Below are 18,290 nucleotides of genomic sequence, written 5' to 3'. Positions count from 1 at the left end.
GTAGGGGCTTAGATTCTGGGACGATAACTTATTTCTGTGAAAAAGGGCGAAATCGGCTGAAGCCACGCCCAGTTTTTATACACAGTCAACCGTCTGTCCTTCCGCTCGGCCGTTAACACGATAACTTGAGCAAAAATCGATATATCTTTACTAAACTTAGTTCACGTACTTATCTGCACCCACTTTATTTTACTAAAAATTGGCAAAACCGACTATGACCACGCCAGAAAATTTCGATAAATTAAAAAAATGCCATAATTCTATACCAAATACGAAAAAAGGGATCAAACATGGTGATTTGATTGGTTTTATGTCGCAAAATATAACTTAAAAAAAAACCTTGTAAAATGGTTGTGACACCTACCATATTAAGTAGATTAAATGAATAAGTTCTGTAGGGCGAAATAAAAAAACCCTTGAAATCTTGGCAGGAATACTGTTCGTGGTATTATATATATATAAATAAATTAGCGGTATCCAACAGATGAAAACGCCTTCACATATACAACTACCACCACTCCCTTTTAAAAGCCTCATTAATACCTTTAATTTGATATCCATATCGTACAAACACATTCTAGAGTCACCCCTGATGCACCTTTATGGCGATATCTCGAAAAGGCGTCCACCTATAGAACTATGGCCCACTCCCTCATAAAGTACTCTTTAATACCTTTCATTTGATACACATGTCATACAAACACATTCCAGGGTTACCCTCGGTTCATTTTCCTACATGGTTATTTTCCCTTATTTTGTCACCATAGTTCTCAACTGAGTATGTAATGTTCGGTTACACCCGAACTTAACCTTCCTTACTTGTTTTTATTTAATTTTAGCACAAACACCTAAAAGTATGCAATATAATAAATTTTCTGGAACTAGCATATTCAATTATAGAAATTTTCAGAATCCACAGAATAATAAATAGTATTTTGATAAAGAATCGCACTTAAAACGAACACTCAAAATATTAACAGAAATTTCTATGTAGATAATCAAGCCATAACATTTTTATGTACATTCGGCAAAAATCAAAGCGGATAAGAACGGTTGCCAGCTGTGTTTGCGGCTGAAATTTTATTTTGTAAATATTAAAAATATTTTAACTGCAACCGCGTCGAATCGACAAAGTGCTTTGCTAAACTTGATAACTAAAATACGTAATAAATAAATATTTGTATTTTTATACTCAGTTGAGCAGAGCTCACAGAGTATATTAAGTTTGATTGGATAACGGTTGGTTGTACATATATAAAGGAATCGAGATAGATATAGACTTCCATATATCAAAATAATCAGGATCGAAAAAAAATTTGATTGAGCCATGTCCGTCCGTCCGTTAACACGATAACTTGAGTAAATTTTGAGGTATCTTGATGAAATTTGGTATGTAGATTCCTGGGCACTCATCTCAGATCGCTATTTAAAATGAACGATATCGGACTATAACCACGCCCACTTTTTCGATATCGAAAATTTCGAAAAACCAAAAAAATGCGATAATTCATTGCCAAAGGCGGTTAAAGCGATGAAACTTGGCAGATGGGTTGACGTTATGACACAGAATAGAAAATTAGTAAGATTTTCGACAATGGGCGTGGCACCGCCCACTTTTACAAGAAGGTAATTTAAAAGTTTTGCAAGCTGTAATTTGGCAGTCGTTGAAGATATCATGATGAAATTTGGCAGGAACGCTACTACTATTACTATATATGTGCTAAATAAAAATTAGTAAAATTGGATGAAGAACACGCCCACTTTTTAAAAAATTTTTTTTTTAAATTCAAATTTTAACAAAAAATTTAATATCTTTACTGCATATAAGTAAATTTAGTCAAAAATTCAACTCCTGTAATGATATGATGCAACAAAATACAAAAGTAAAAGAAAATTTCAAAATGGGCGTGGCTCCGCCCAGTTTCATTTAGTTTGTCTAGAATACTTTTAATGCCATAAGTCGAACAAAAATTTACCAATCCTTCTCAAATTTGGTAGGCACATAGATTCTATGTTGGTAACTGTTCTCTGTGAAAATGGGCGAAATCGGTGGAAGCCACGCCCAGTTTTTATACACAGTCCACCGTCTGTCCTTCCGCTCGGCCGTTAACACGATAACTTGAGCAAACAACGATATATCTTTACTAAACTTAGCCCACCTACTTATCTGAACTCACTTTATCTTGGTGTAAAAAATGACCGAAATACGACCATAACCACGCCCACTTTATCGATATCGAAAATTACGAAAAATGAAAAAAATGCCATAATTCTATACCAAATACGAAAAAAAGGATGAAACATGGTAACTGGATTGGTTTATTGACGCAAAATATAACTTTGGAAAAAACTTTGTAAAATGGGTGTGACACCTACCATATTAAGTAGAAGAAAATGAAAAAGTTCTACAAGGCGAAATCAACAGCCCTTGGAATCTTGGCAGGAATACTGTTCGTGGTAGTGCATATATAAATAAATTAGCAGTACCCGACAGATGATTTTCTGGATCACCTGGTCCACATTTTGGTCGATATCGCGAGAACACCTTCATATATACATCTAAGGGCCACTCGCTTTTAAAACCCTCATTAATACATTTAATTTGATATCCATATCGTACAAACACATTCTATAGTCACCTCTGGCCCACACTAATGGCGATATCTCGAAAAGGCGTCCATCTATAGACCTAATGTCCACTCCCTCTTAAAATGCTCAGTAACACCTTTCGTTTGATACCCATATCGTACAAACATTCTAGAGTCACCCCTGGCCCACCCTATTGGCAATGTCTCGAAAAGGCCTCCACCTATAGGCCTAATGCCCACTCCCTCTTAAAATGATCAGTAACACATTTCGTTTGATACCCATATCGTACAAACATGCTAGAGTCACACCTGGCCCACCCTATTGGCGATGTCTCGAAAAGGCCTCCACCTATAGACCTAATGCCCACTCCCTCTTAAAATGCTCAGTAACACATTTCGTTTGATACCCATATCGTACAAACATTCTAGAGTCACCCTTTGTCCACCTTTATGGCGATATCTCGAAAAGGCGTCCACCTATAGAACTAAGGATTACTCCCTTTTAAAATACTCATTACCACCTTTCATTTAATACCCATATCGTACAAACACATTCTAGAGTCACCCTGGCCCACCCTAATGGCGATATCTCTAAAAGGCGTCCACCTATAGACCTAATGCCCACTCCCTCTTAAAATGCTCAGTAAAACCTTTCGTTTGAAACCCATATCGTACAAACATTCTAGAGTCACCCTTGGTCCACCTTTATGGCGATATCTCGAAAAGGCGTCCACATATAGAACTAAGGATTACTCCCTTTTAAAATACTCATTACCACCTTTCATTTGATACCCATATCGTACAAACACATTCTAGAGTCACCCCTGGCCCACCCTAATGGCGATATCTCGAAAAGGCGTCCACCTATAGACCTAATGCCCACTCACTCTTAAGATGCTCAGTAACACCTTTCGTTTGATACCCATATCGTACAAACATTATAGAGTCACCCCTGGCCCACACTAATGGCGATATCTCGAAAAGGCGTCCACCAATAGACCTAATGCCCACTCCCTCTTAAAATGCTCAGTAACACCTTTCGTTTGATACCCATATCGTACAAAAACATTCTAGAGTCACCCCTGGCCCACCCTAATGACGATATCTCGAAAAGGCGTCCACTTATAGACCTAATGCCCACTCCCTCTTAAAATGCTCAGTAACACCTTTCGTTTGATACCCATATCGTACAAACATACTAGAGTCACCCTTGGTCCACCTTTATGGCGATATCTCGAAAAGGCATCCACCTATAGAACTAAGGATTACTCCCTTTTAAAATACTCATTACCATCTTTCATTTGATACCCATATCATACAAACACATTCTAGAGTCACCCCTGGCCCACCCTAATGGTGACATTTCGAAAAGGCGTCCACCTATAGACCTATTGCCCACTCCCTCTTAAAATGCTCAGTAACACTTTTCGTTTGATACCCATATCGTACAAACAAATTCTAGAGTCAGCCCTGGTCCACCTTTATGGCGATATCCCTAAATGGCGTCCATCCATAGAACTATGGCCTACTCTCTCTTAAAATACTCTTTAATACCTTCCATTTGATACACATGTCATACAACCACATTCCAGGGTTCCCTAGGTTCATTTTCCTACATGGTGATTTTCCTTATTTTGTCTCCATAGCTCTCAACTGAGTATGTAATGTTCGGTTGCACCCGAACTTAGCCTTCCCTACTTGTTTTATTTATTTGTTTCGTTTTGTGTTAAACTATTGTTAGCACATTCATCCAAATGTATGTATGAACATATAAACGTTTGTAAAATTTTTCGTTTTAGGCAAAATATGAAATTATTATTACATTGAAACTGTCTGTGGTTACTCATAAATATTGTGTCAGTTGCCGTGTAAGCGGGGTAGTGAGTCGCATATACCAGGGGGGCTACTCTGTATTGCGATTCGAAAAAGAATTCGATGCGATTGTCAAATCCGAGTCGATACGCAAATGGTACTCTGTATTGCTATAGCATTGCTAACAGTGTTGCCTTTTTGCTGTTTGCGTATTTTCCTGTGTGGGTTGGCATTACTGCTAGAAGATGTCAAAGAATGTAAGAACAAAACAAATAAAGTAAAAAAAATAAACAATTGTATGTTGCGATTAGGAACGCGTTCAATTCGGCTTTTGTTTTAAATTAATAGTTGCAATAAAGATTTAAAAGTGTATAAAATGGATTCAGTGGCACTGTGGGATGACACAAACGAGGAGCGCATTGAAAGACTAATTATTCGTCATAGCTCCAATATAATGAACCTTAGTGATAAGAGGTATGCAAAATCTATGAATTTGTAAGTTTGTGACCTATAGAAAGTTTATTTTTTGTGTTTAGTTTTGTTCAAAATTTCCGCCTGAATAAGGACGCATTTTTATATGTGCTAGATAGCATAAACGCCGAACTCAAGAGCCCAAAAAGGTCAACCGCAGTTCCAAACATTTTAAAGTTGTCGAGCACATTGAAGTTTCTTGGCCAGGGGGCGTATCAACACTTGATTGGTCAAGATCGCCACACGGTGAAATAAAATATATGAATTGTTCAATTATTTTTGTTCATGTATTTTGAAATAGTTTTTACATACACATATGTATACAAATGTACGTGAATTTAAACATGTTTGATGTAAAAAAATGAATACAAAACATAAAAATATTAAATTAAAATAAATTCGCACATGTTCACATATACACTTATGGCATTAAAAGGTACATTTTTTTTTTAATTTTTTAATTTTCATTTTTTAATGTTAATACATACATATATGTATGTATGGTTCAAATTGAAAGGTACAATATTTTTTCATTTTTTAATGTAATATATATATGTAAATATATTTAGTTAAATTAAACATAAAAGCATTCAATTAAATCAAAATTAAATTCACTTCAATAAATTTACGTCATTAAATTAAATAAACCGCACTGACTTTTTCATTCAACATTGTACACATTATCACATACGTTTATACAATCTTATATTATATATTTATACAGTCTTTTATATTCATTTGGTTAATTATTTGGTAATTAATATTAAATTTAGCATATTTTTTGTAAAATCACATATTTTTTTATAAATATGTACGGTCTTAGTATATATACATAGTGAAACAACACCTCTTTTGGTTTACTGTGCCTGTCGCTTTGAGCTAGAGATCAACTCGTTGGTACTTGCTTCAACAGCTAGGACCTCCTTTTGTAGTTCTAGTTTGGTTAGCTTCATTTTCATATTTTATTGTCTGCTGTTTGCTGGTAAAGGAACCTTTCTTTCTCCAGCTTTAGTCGGCATTCTTGTAGCTCTCGTTTTTTTTTTCATTTCGCTGTAAATGTTTATCAAGTTAGAGTTTATTTCGTTCAGCAAATTTGTTGAACGCTTGTGGTACTCGATTTGATTCGACACTTGATGTTCCAACAGACTTTGTTTTCTGCGCGGAGTTTTGGCGGTGTTCGAACAAGTGGGAAGCTCTTCTTGCTCGCTTTCTTCTGAGCCTGTATGTTCATTATCTGAGCACGAGTTCCCCGACCCGGCGGAACTGTCTGCTCGTGCTACCGGACTCCCACGTTGTACCACCGGACTCCAACGTTGTACCACCGGACTCCCACGTCGTACCACCGGACTCTCACGTCGCGCCACCGGACTCTCCCTCGGTTGTATTGAAGCCGACTTTGGCTTAGCACCAAACCTCGAGGTGCTAATGGTTCCGCTCATGGACTTATCTGCACTCAATAGCTTACTTACTTCTTCTTCTAGGTGTGTTAACGGCACAAACCCCGACGGACCCCCACCAGTTCCGGAAACGCTTGTCTTGTTGCGTCGCATTTTTGATTTTAGATGCACTTTGTAATCAGCCCACACCTAAAATTTTTTGCCTTTAACTATGTACATAAATAGCTACCGAGAAGTACTTACTTTTTTCCAACCAGCAACATCGCGTGATGGTGGACCAACTGCATTTAGCTGTGATGTTACCCTCTTCCACAAATTTGAGGCAGCATTTCGACCATTCGCGGACTTTAGTAATCCCTTCGACAAGTCGGGATGCGCCTTCATGAAGTCCACAAGCACTTCGAATAAAACAACACACAGTTTTTGGTAAAAACTTACATTTTTTTTGCCGCGCGACTGAGTTTTGTTGTAGGAAGACAGATTCGAATTTACAGAGCAATTGACATTCGCTTTCGCAATACAGAGTGTACGCAATTCGAAAGGGAAAAATGAATGCGAAAGGGAAAAAGCAAATCCGAAAATGTCAAATGTCAGTTGCGATAGTTGAGTTACAGAGTGTCGATAAGGCAAATGCGAAAAAATTTCCATTCGCATCGCAATACAGAGTAGCCCCCCAGATATCCTTTTTTTGTGTATGATACCGCTATGTACGTACATATGTATAGACCAGTGGTGCACAACGCCGGAAGAGCTTCGAATACGCACGCAACTTTTTCTGTAGTAGTATGTGTTCACAGGGAGAATGTTTGGACATAGACTACACGCATGAGATGTTTACTGCTTTTTTTGCGGGAGGGCTGAAAAGTGCCTAATGCACCATAATTGCTGCCGTCGTAGCAAGCGTGTATCCGTAGACTAATAAACCGCCCCACTTTTATAACCGTTGCACACCCCGGTATCACTTTCGCATTACTTCAGGGTGGCGTTCTCATTTTTTAAGAACCTACTGTTTTCCTTGCGTCCAAGTTCCCGTTATTTGCTCTGAGTGTCGATTTAATCACCACTGCTTCGTCTGCGCTCCCTCTCAGCATTCGTTAGGCGCGTCATGACTATAAATGTCATTTTGCTCACTGAAGTCCAGCATTCCTTCCTGTTGCACATTTGTGATACTAAATTTCTCGTGGCAGGGTCCTCTCCAAAAACTCTATGCAAGATGAGTCTTTCCTCGTGAAAACGGGGCCAGTGGAACATGACGTGTTCCGCGTTTTCTAACTCCGTGGTACACCTTGGGCAAAGAGGATCTTCCTCTATACTACGCTTCCATAAATACTCTTTGAAACCGCCATGTCCACTAAGTATCTGGGTTAGATGGTAGTTCAGTTCGCCGTGCTTCCGCTCATTCCATTGAGTTAGGTCCCACACTAACGTGAAGGTTCCACGCCTTTGACTCGAGGCTTCCCACCGTTCTTCCCACTTAGCTATTGTTTATGTCCTTGCGCTTTTCTTGGCGCCATCAGATTAGTGATATACAGATCGCCCATTTCGCTTGCGAGTAAGTCCACTGAGATTTATGGGTTAGAACCAGGCCCGCGTCGTCGGACACCGCCCTATAAGCACTTGTTTTCTTATAGCTGCAATTCGGTATGCTGCTAATATATCTTTTCGATGTGACGTGTAGCTTCGCTCGGACCACCAATGTTAGGCATTATTCGCATAAGTGCTCTATTAATTTTGGCAGCTTCTCTAGCTATATTGATGACTAGTTTCATTGCATCTACGGTGGATCTTGATTTGCGAAATCCAAATTGATTATTCAACAAGCCACCTGGACTTCCTAAAGTCAGCTGTAGGCGCTCGCTAATTATACGCTCAAAAATCTTTCCTAGGGAGTCCAGCATACAAATTGGCCTATATGAGGATGGTTGATCCGGCTGTTTACCAGGTTTCAGCAAGAGGACAAGTCTTTGTCGTTTCCACGGCGAGGGAGATGTTTACTGCTTGAAGTACAGCTAGAACTGATTGACTGCTTGCTTTACAGAATCTCTGTCGTGTCATTCACGCGACCTTGGCGTGAACCGCAAATAGTTTTGCGAAGCTCTACGAAGCTCTCGAGTGCACCTCTGATATATATGTACATATGTACTTGAGTTTATATATTGAGTACACTCAAGTGTGGTAAGGATATTCGTTGCGGTTAGCTGCTGCTGATATGGCAGTTGGTGTTTCTATTGAAGCGCTTTCATGCTAGTTGTTGTTGTAGTTGCTGCCACTGTAACTGCATTGTTAAATATTTGTGAGATATTTTATCGTATTATTGTATGTTGTTTACAATATTTTAGTTTAAATATATTAAGTAAATATATTTCAACATTACTGCTGGCTGTTGTTACTGCCACCGGAGTTTCGGGTTTCATCAGCCAATTGAGCGCAAGCTCGTAGGTTGCAGCATTTCGCTTGTCGCAACATCGTCAACAATACGCAACTTGTAAATTTTTTAACGGAAGTCTTATTCTAAGTCTTATACTTATTACATTGTCATTACAAACCTAAAGTTAAATTCATGCATACATATGTACATATATGCGGAGGTCGGAGTTGGCAGGTCTTATAAATTTCTTAATAGCTTGTGGTTGATAAACTTAAACGATTTTGTTGTTGTTGTTACAGCGATAAAAACACTCCCCGAAGGGTTTGGGGAGTCTTATCGATGTTGATGGTCCTTTGCTCGGGAACGATTTAATATGAATCTTCTCTGTCATCCCGCCACACCCTATAGTTCCATTGGGTCGCCAGACCCTCGGTTGCTAAAATACAGGATTTGCCCCTCGGGTAAGTGTGGCACCTCTAATGACAGGCATATCTGCCACGGATATATTCTAAGCGTCCAAACCCCGCTGAAGGGTTGCACATAAGTGTCATAAAATATGTTGATTCCTTATTTCTTTTGATTGATTTCAATTCCAACTGTCTGAGAATGCTGCATAGACCACATCACTAAGGTTCATCCCCTCAATTCGAGAGATGCAATTGAAAATAATGAATTTTGTACTCATTCCAAGCATCACCACCAAACATTTAAGGAGACAGCCGATGAAATAAAGTCCGGTTGGTTTGTGTAAGAAAATGAGATGTTTGATGAATTATAACCGTATGAATTGGGTTGTTATGCCGTTGAAGAGCAAAATATTCTTCACCACTAGGATTTATAGGGGTTCGCAAATCTCAGCAGAGCCTTAAATAAGCTAACAAAGAAAAGGCGATTTCAGTCCAGAGAGATGTGACTCCATTTCTCTCACGCAAACATCATTCTGCTTATCCCTAATGCACCTCGCTTGACAGTCGAATTAGTATTATCCGAGTGAAATCTCCTCCAGAAAAGCAGCACTAAATCCCCACACTATCCAACAACCCCGCTGCAAAACAGAAAGTTTGCAGCAAAATAATTTTATTTAAGATGGATGCATGTAATTTGGTCCTTTTATACCAAACAATTTTTTTACTTATACGTCGTCTTGCCAATTAAGGGCGTCATAGTTAAGTTAGGTTAGGTTGAACCTGCCGATCAATAAAGACTTAACATAGACTGTATGTGCCCATAGTGTTACCAGAATTTGTCAGACTGCCAAACAGAAGAACCCCAATCAGGTGCCAGGCCTTATGTTTTAGAATAAATCTGAACTCTCGGAAAATGGAAGAAGTTTTCTAGGAGCTAGTTTAATTACTGCCTCGAGATCTGGCAACTCTGCCGCCCCCAATCGCTGGTGCCTTGCTCTGGTGAGCGCAGGACGTGAACACAGAATGTCCTCTACCGTTTCTTCCTGCAGCTCGCACTTCCTTCACCTGCTGTTACTGACTAGGCCTGGTTTATATGTAAGTATGTGACGCCAGAAGGCAGTGTGCTTTTAGTAAGCCTATCGTAAGCCTTAAGTCTTCTCTCTTCAGAGATAGTATATAGTACGTTCTGCCGTTTCTTCACCCTGGTACCAAGCCGGATCAATTGTGACCCAAGATCTCTTTCGAAGCGCAGGAACGACTCTATATATTCCGTTTGTCCGATATTAGATGGCGCTATACTGCTTTGGCCATAAGGCCTGCACTGAAACTGCACCGAGGCCTAAAGCAGTTGCAGTTGCTAATGCAATGTGTTTGGCCACTAGGTCTGCGGCGGGATGTGTAGAATGGCATAGTTTTTAGGGCTCCCTGGACAGAGGTTCGTTGGATTATTTTCGGGGATATCATCGTATCGAAAGTGAACTTAGCATTAAGTTGTCGGTTTCTGATGTTCTGGTGTCAGCGATTTTATAGTGAAGCTTTATCGGTATCTGTTTCATTACAAATCGATTCGCTGATTATAGGTCGATAACTTATCAATAACAAACTGAATACACTCTGGTAATAAATCGATAATTTTTCCATAACCTTTTTTTATAGCGAAAGCCAATTTTTGGATAGTAAATCGTTAGCTTTTCGATAACACGCCGATAAAAAATTTGGCAATACTACGACACAATAACACATAACTTTTAACCCTGCAAAAATCGCGAGTACTCCATGCATGGATGTATGGAGTACTCGCTATGGACCAAGCGAGTGCTCCAAAATTAACCACAATTCATACAAAAAATATGGTCCAATTAACATTGCGATGTCCTAGGACTGGACCATATACTCCAGCTCCGCATTACATCAGAGTAATCCATGGAGTACCCACAGTCCAATAAACATCGTGTAGTGATTACAGTGGTTCAAAACGAGCAATGATCGGCTTACAATATGTTCGTGTAGAAACATGAGTTGGTCCATTGCTGTATTACAGTGGAGTATAATGGTAAGTACTCCAGTGGACCACATGATCCAACGATTTTTGCAGGGAAATAGTAAATAATAGGTTTTTCGATTACGAATGTATAACTTAAAAAAATAATCTATTTCCTTTCGATAACAAATCGATAGCGTATTGATAGCATATGGATACATTTTCAGCGATAATATAACTATTTTCGATAATAAATCGATAACTCATTAATAATATTTGTTATAGCTTTAAAGTATATAACAATTCCATAACAAATCGATAACTCGTGAATCCATCGTGGACAGCACACCGATAACTCGTCTATAAGAAAAGGATAGCACACCTATATCCCTTCAATAACAAACCGACAACTCATCGATAATAACCTGATAGCATTTCCTTAACATACTGATAGCACGCCGTCCGGTATAGACTTTAATTATACTCAGATGAGCAGAACTCACAGAGTATATTAATTTTGTTCGCATAACGGTACCTCGTAACGTCGTAACCTAATCGAGATAGATATAGACTTCTATATATCAAAATGATCTTGGCGAAAAAAGAAAATCATTTAGCCATGTTCGTCCATCCGTCCGTCCGTCTGTCTGTAAACACGATAATACTGTTTTCACACAGAAACTTAATGATCTCATTTCACCTTCTAATGAAATCGTAAATTTTTTGCTTTCACACAGAAGTAACTGCTCGATTAGTATGAAGGATGAAATGTCAAGCGAATAAAATGACAATGCTATATGACAGACAATCATGGCGGAACGATACAAGCTGGCAGCATAGTGACATACCTACAAACAAAAAAAGTTCCATGTACTTGTAAATTCGATGGACAAATGTCAAAATCGTACTGCGCCGGAAGTTGATGTATCAAATCAACTAAAAAAAGGTTATAATCAGCTGTTCGATGCGGCCACCTTGTATCGTTCCGCCATGCATACAATGACATTTACTTTGACAAATGACATTTTTAAGCACTGAACACACCAAAAACTAAAAAGCGGAAGGCTGCCAACAGAGTTGCATTGTGCTTTTGACTTCATTAGGCATTCGATTAGCTACTAATGGAATAATTATAGATTCGAATTTTGTAGGGAAGATTGAGCTCAATAAGCGTCTTAATGTAGAAAACTGCCTTTATTATTCAATAAGCCGTCTGTGTGAAAACAGTATAACCTGAGTAAATTTTGGGGTATCTTAATGAAATTTGGTATGTAAGTTTCTGGGCACTCATCTGAGATCGCTATTTAAAATGAACGAAATCAGACCCACTTTTCCATATATAAATTTCGAAAACCCGAACAAGTGCGATAACTCATTACCAACGATGGATAATGCGATTAAACTTGGTAGGTGGGTTGACCTTATGACGCAGAATATAAAACTAGTAAAATTTTGGATAATGGGCTTGGCACCGCCCACTTTTAAAAGAAGGTAATTTAAAAGTTTTGCAAGCTGTAATTTGGCAGCTGAGTATGTAATGTTCGGTTACACCCGAACTTAGCCTTCCTTACTTGTTTTGACTTATAGTCTTTCCTCTCTCCTCTTTCTCTTTTCTTAGAAGGGAAAGTCTACTCCTTTTCTTTTCTTGCAAGGTTCTTGGCTTCGCAACAGTAAAGAGACCCATAAACATCCTTATTATTTAAAATATTGTTATTATATACCGCCCGTTTTCTACCTCCACTGCTTTTGTTTCATCTTAAAAACGTTTACTTTTCCTTTATAAACCATCGTGATTTCTCTGTCTTCGTTAATTTCCATTATCTGATTTGCTGTCCAATTTTGCTAATATCAACTCTACCTCGTTCATTGTCCCTACATTATGATACAGTGTAGTTCTTACACTTACTCTTATATTCTGGATTCCCCCGTAACAATGCTAATTTCTACGACACAAAGACCAGCTCTTTAATTTAAAGTAGTTTCTAGGCACAGCAAACCAGTTATCTAAGAAAACAGGCAATTCTATAGGCACAATGTGCATTGCACATACATTCATATGTACATATGTATGCCGGCATATGCCTAAAGTTTTCCATTCCACCGACTTCAAATCATTAAATCAAATCTGTTGCTGAATCCTTGTTGATTGAATTGTTTGCTTCGCGGCGACAAAACGAATTTGTGTCGGCGGCATTTGTAATGTTGCACAGTTACACAATTTCCGTATAACAAAACGACAGTTGTAGTTGTAGTTCCAGCACATTTGCATTGTATTATATACAAGTAATGAGACTTGAAACTCTGAAGCTCATTGAATGGCAATAAAATTGCGTACATTGCATTGTTTTGTGTAAATTCGTTAGAAAGTATCAGGCAAATGCGGAAAAGAGTTGGTTGCTCGCAGGATTTGATGAGGCGTTCATGCTGTGACGACAAAAGTTGTTGCCTTGTTGTTGTTAAGCTTTTTGTTCGACTTGCTTGTTTCTTTACAGCATCGAATAAAATACAAAGTTTGATTGGATGTATTTCACAAAATCTTTTTTTTTGTCTCTTTGCAGCGCCGCATTTTAGTGTTGCGATCTTTTTTTAAAAGAAAACTATTGTTCTTCGCAGTTTAACGGTTTTTTAATGTCGCAAACAAGTAATTTTATATGTGTATGTTCACCCACACACACACACACATACATACTACATATGTACATCACAACATCATACTATTCTTGATCTCAACAGAGCAACAAGACGCACGGTCGAAGTGGATTGTAAGCTCTGCGTAGCTTATGGCCAAAAGCGTTGTGTGGAAAATTTCGCTTGTTTATGAGCAATTCGATCCAGAAATTTGCATAATATTTTACGATATTTTGTAAGAGGCGAAACGATGCTTGGCATACTTAACCCAAAAAAATATGATTTTATGTTAAGACAAATAACAGCTACAAGAAAATTGTATGTAGATTGTGAACAATCAGTAAACATTGTTATCCGAAGATTTCATGAGAATGAATATGCATGTAATAGAAAGTATTCATACTAGACTGTATTAAAAAAAAAAGGTGTACGAAATCCCCTCAATAATCGCCCTAATTGTGTATTTTATGGGCTTTCGAAGTTCTCAAAACGATTTTTGTCCACAGCAAGCCCATATAATAAATAGGGATACATAAGCTGTATTCTATACAAGATAGATGGGCTAGGTGGTTGGGGCCACTCCCATCGGCAGAATAAATTTAATTCTGTCAATAGGCAAAACTTCGTTCAAATTAATGATATTTGGGCTTATGTGTCAATTATATCAAACTGTGAAGAGTTTCCGAAATATGCACGTTATTTTATTAAAAACCAACCAATTACAAAAATATATCCGTACCAATTTAAAGACGCATACTGCTGCGCAAACGTAGCATTTTTATACTCAGCTGAGCAGAGCTCATAGAGTATATTAATTTTGTTCGCATAACGGTGCCCCGTAACGGCATAAACTAATCGAGATAGATATAGACTTCTATATATCAAAACGATCTGGTCCAAAAACGAAATTCATTTTAGCCATAATCGGACTACAACCACACCAACTTTTTCGATATCGAAAATTTCGTAAAACCGAAAAAGTGCGATAATTCATTACGAAAGAGGGATAAAGTGATGAAACTTGGTAGGTGAGTTGATCTTTGACGCAGAATAGAAAATCAATAAAATTTTGGACAATGGGCGTGGCAATGCCCACTTTTAAAAGAAGGTAATTTAAAAGTTTTGCAAGCTTTAATTTGGCAGTCGTTGAAGATATCCTGATGAAATTTGGCAGGAACGTTACTTCTATTACTATATATGTATGTTCTAATAAAAATTAGAAAAATCGGATGACAATACCTCCACTTAAAAAATTTTTTTAATTAAAATTTTAACAAACTAAAGTAATAAAATTGAATTTCTTTACAGTATATAAGTAAATTATGTAAACATTCAACTCAAGTAATGATATGGTGCAACCAAATACAAAAATAAAAGAAAATTTCAAAATTTATTTCATTTGTCTAGAATACTTTTAATGCCATAAGTCGAACAAATATTAACCAATCCTTGTGAAATTTGGTGAGGACATAGCTTCTATAATTGTTTTCTGTTAAAATGGGCGAAATCGGTTGAAACCACGCCCAGTTTTCATACACAGCCGACCGTCTGTCTTACTAAACTTAGTTCACGTACTTATCTGAACTCACTTTATCTTGGTATTAAAAATGAATATGACCACGCCCACTTTTTCGATATCGAAAATTTCGAAAAATTAAAAAAATGCCATAATTCTATACCAAATACGAAAAAAGGGATGAAACATGGTAATTGGATTGGTTTATTGACGCAAAATATAATTTTAGAAGAAAACTTTGTAAAATGGGTGTTACACCTATCATATTAAGTAGAAAAAAATGAAAAAGTTATGCAGGGCGAAATCAAAAGCCCATGAAATCTTGACAGGAATACTGTTCGTGGTATTGTATATATAAATAAATTAGCGATACCCGGCAGATGATGTTCTTGGTCACCCTGGTCCACATTTTGGTCGATGTCTGGAAAATGCCTTCACATATACAACTACCACCATTCCCTTTTAAAACCCTCATTAATACCTTTAATTTGATACCCATATCATACAAACACATTCTAGAGTCACCCCTGGTCCACGTTTATGGCGATATCTCGAAAAGGCATCCACCTATGGAACTAAGGCCCACTACCTTTTAAAATACTCATTAACACCATTCGTTTGATGCCCATATTGTACAAACAAATTCTAGAATCACCCCTATCCCACCTTTATGGCGATATCTCGAAAAGGCGTCCACCTATAGAACTAAGGCCCACTCCCTTTTAAAGTACTTATTAACACCTTTCATTTGATACCCATATCGTACAAAAAAAGTCTAGAGTCACCTCTGGTCCACCTTTATGGCGATATCCCTAAATGGCGTCCACCTATAGAGCTATGGCCTCCCTCCTTCATTTGATACACATGTCATACAAACACATTCCAGGGTTACCCTGGGTTCATTTTCCTGCATGGTTATTTTCCCTTATGTTGTCACCATAGCTCTCAACTGAGTATGTAATGTTCGGTTACACCCGAACTTAACCTTCCTTACTTGTTCGTATCCATGAAAAAGAAAATTTTGTCTCCAAAGCTGTCAGCTGAGTATGTAATGTTTGGTTACATCCGAACATTCCTTACTTTTTTCTTATTATTTAGAGTTAGAGTTAGAAACATATACATAAGTGAAGCTAATATAAGCGTGTTCAAAAGGGTGCTGTCCTGCTCTCTATTAGGAAAAAGCCATGCATAACTTGGAGTATGCGTCGAATATAGCAAGAATTAAGGTGTGAGAGGGAGACTATGCAGCAGATGTAGAGATAGTAGTAGATATAGAGAAAGAGATATATGTGATACTGCCATGCCCAGAAGTCGTGCAAAAGTAAATCGGACACCTGTATATTTTTGGAATGAGCACATAGCGGAGGAGCGCAGAAAATGCCACAAAGCATGACGAAGGGCACAACGATATCGCATCTATATGATGATGATGCTATAAAAAAAGGAAAAGAGCGCGCTTTAAGGAACTAATGGATAGTGCCGATTTTGATTATCCTTGGGGATTTGCTTACAGAAGGGAGATCGCTAAAGTTAAATGTCAGAAATCAGAGCAACGAATATTCCCCATAACTACTGATGAGAAGAATTGTGGAAACTCTTTTCCGGACACAGGGTTATCGGAACTAGGTGCTCGAAGCTATGGGAATTCCACGAAAAAACCTGCTCTCAGAGAAGCCTTTCATGGTAGAAATACACACGGAGTTTTTGCCAAATCACTTTTGAGGTGCGAATCACTTTTTTTGCAATTGAAAAAACTTGTTTTTAAATTTTTGATGTCATTTACCCTGGACTTGAACCCACGAACCTCGGTGTGGTAAGCGGAGCACCCTACCACCATACCACGGCGGCTAGCTCTCAACACATAGTTTATGGAGAGGAACCTTCCATAAGGAATTTAGTTCCCATTATGTGCAGACACATTGATTGTTGGACGGCTGAAATGGCATTTCTAGTTACGACTGATGAACAAAGAAAGCGAGCGTAGAGAAATGCCACACGAAGCAGGGGCGATTAAACAGCCTTTCCCCCCGTGCCAATATAAATACCTAATGGCGGGTGCAAGGGTATGGACCCATGAACAGGATTAGCTTGGCTTGATTAGTGTGTTGCGGCAACGTCTAAGAATTTTTTTTTTTTAAACTTCAAGAAAGAAGATAATTTCTTTATCACTAATCTCCATATTTAATATTTCTAAACACTATTTCTTGTATTATTCAATTAACTTTTTGAGACAGATATAGAGATAGAGAAATGGGAGGAAGAGAAATTGAAGACAAGCGAGATGTTGAAAGGTTTTAAAGTTTGATAAGGATTAAACGATAAAAAATACTGGCGGCGAAGATATAGAAGGGAAGATTGTAAAAACAGGCGGGCAGATTGTGAAAAGTAACAAGTAAGGAAGGCTAAGTTCGGGTGTAACCGAACATTACATACTCAGCTGAGAGCTTTGGAGATAAAATAAGGGAAAATCACCATTTAGGAAAATTAACCTTGGGTAACCCTGGAATGTGTTTGTATGACATGGGTATCAAATTAGAGGTGTTAATGAATATTTTAAAAGGGAGTGGGCCATAGTTCTATAGGCGGACGCCATTTCGGGATATCGCCATAAAGGTGGACCAGGGGTGACTCTAGAATGTGTTTGTACGATATGGGTATCAAATTAAAGGTATTAATGAGGGCTCTAAAAGGGAGTGGCCCTTAGTTGTATATGTGAAGGCGTTTTCGAGATATCGACCAGGGTGACCCAGAACATCATCTGTTGGGTACCGCTAATTTTTTTATATATGTAATACCACGAACATATTTCTGCCAAGATTCCAAGGGCTTTTGATTTCTCCCTGCATAACTTTTTCATTTTTTTCTACTTAATATGATAGGTGTCACACCCATTTTACAAAGTTTTCTTCTAAAATTATTTTTTGCGTCAATAAACCAATCCAATTACCATGTTTCATCCCTTTTTTCGTGTTTGGTATAGAATTATGGCATTTTTTTCATTTTTCGTAATTTTCGATATCGAAAAAGTGCGCGTGGTCATAGTCCGATTTCGGCCATTTTTTATACAAAGATAAAGTGAGCTCAGATAAGTATATGAACTGAGTTTAGTAAAGATATATCGA

At 37.9% G+C, this 18,290-nt stretch overlaps 1 protein-coding gene and 1 long non-coding RNA gene across 2 annotated transcripts in view; one reads left to right on the top strand and one right to left on the bottom strand.

Annotated features, from left to right (window-relative positions):
- Window positions 1-18,290, top strand: part of LOC137252638 (uncharacterized) — a 590,797-nt gene that overhangs the window by 102,514 nt on the left and 469,993 nt on the right. The window lies entirely within an intron of this gene.
- On the bottom strand, window positions 5,834-6,652 carry LOC137252995 (uncharacterized). Its single transcript, XM_067789197.1, has 2 exons — window positions 6,512-6,652; window positions 5,834-6,457 (listed from the first exon to the last, which is right to left on the bottom strand). The coding sequence occupies exons 1-2, from the start codon at window positions 6,650-6,652 to the stop codon at window positions 5,834-5,836; spliced, it is 765 nt and encodes a 254-aa protein (XP_067645298.1).

Source organism: Eurosta solidaginis, chromosome 5, assembly GCF_040869045.1.
Source record: "Eurosta solidaginis isolate ZX-2024a chromosome 5, ASM4086904v1, whole genome shotgun sequence".
Lineage (NCBI taxonomy): Eukaryota > Metazoa > Arthropoda > Insecta > Diptera > Tephritidae > Eurosta > Eurosta solidaginis.
Note: the sequence above shows the minus strand (reverse complement) of the source record. Positions and strands in the feature narration are given on the sequence as shown.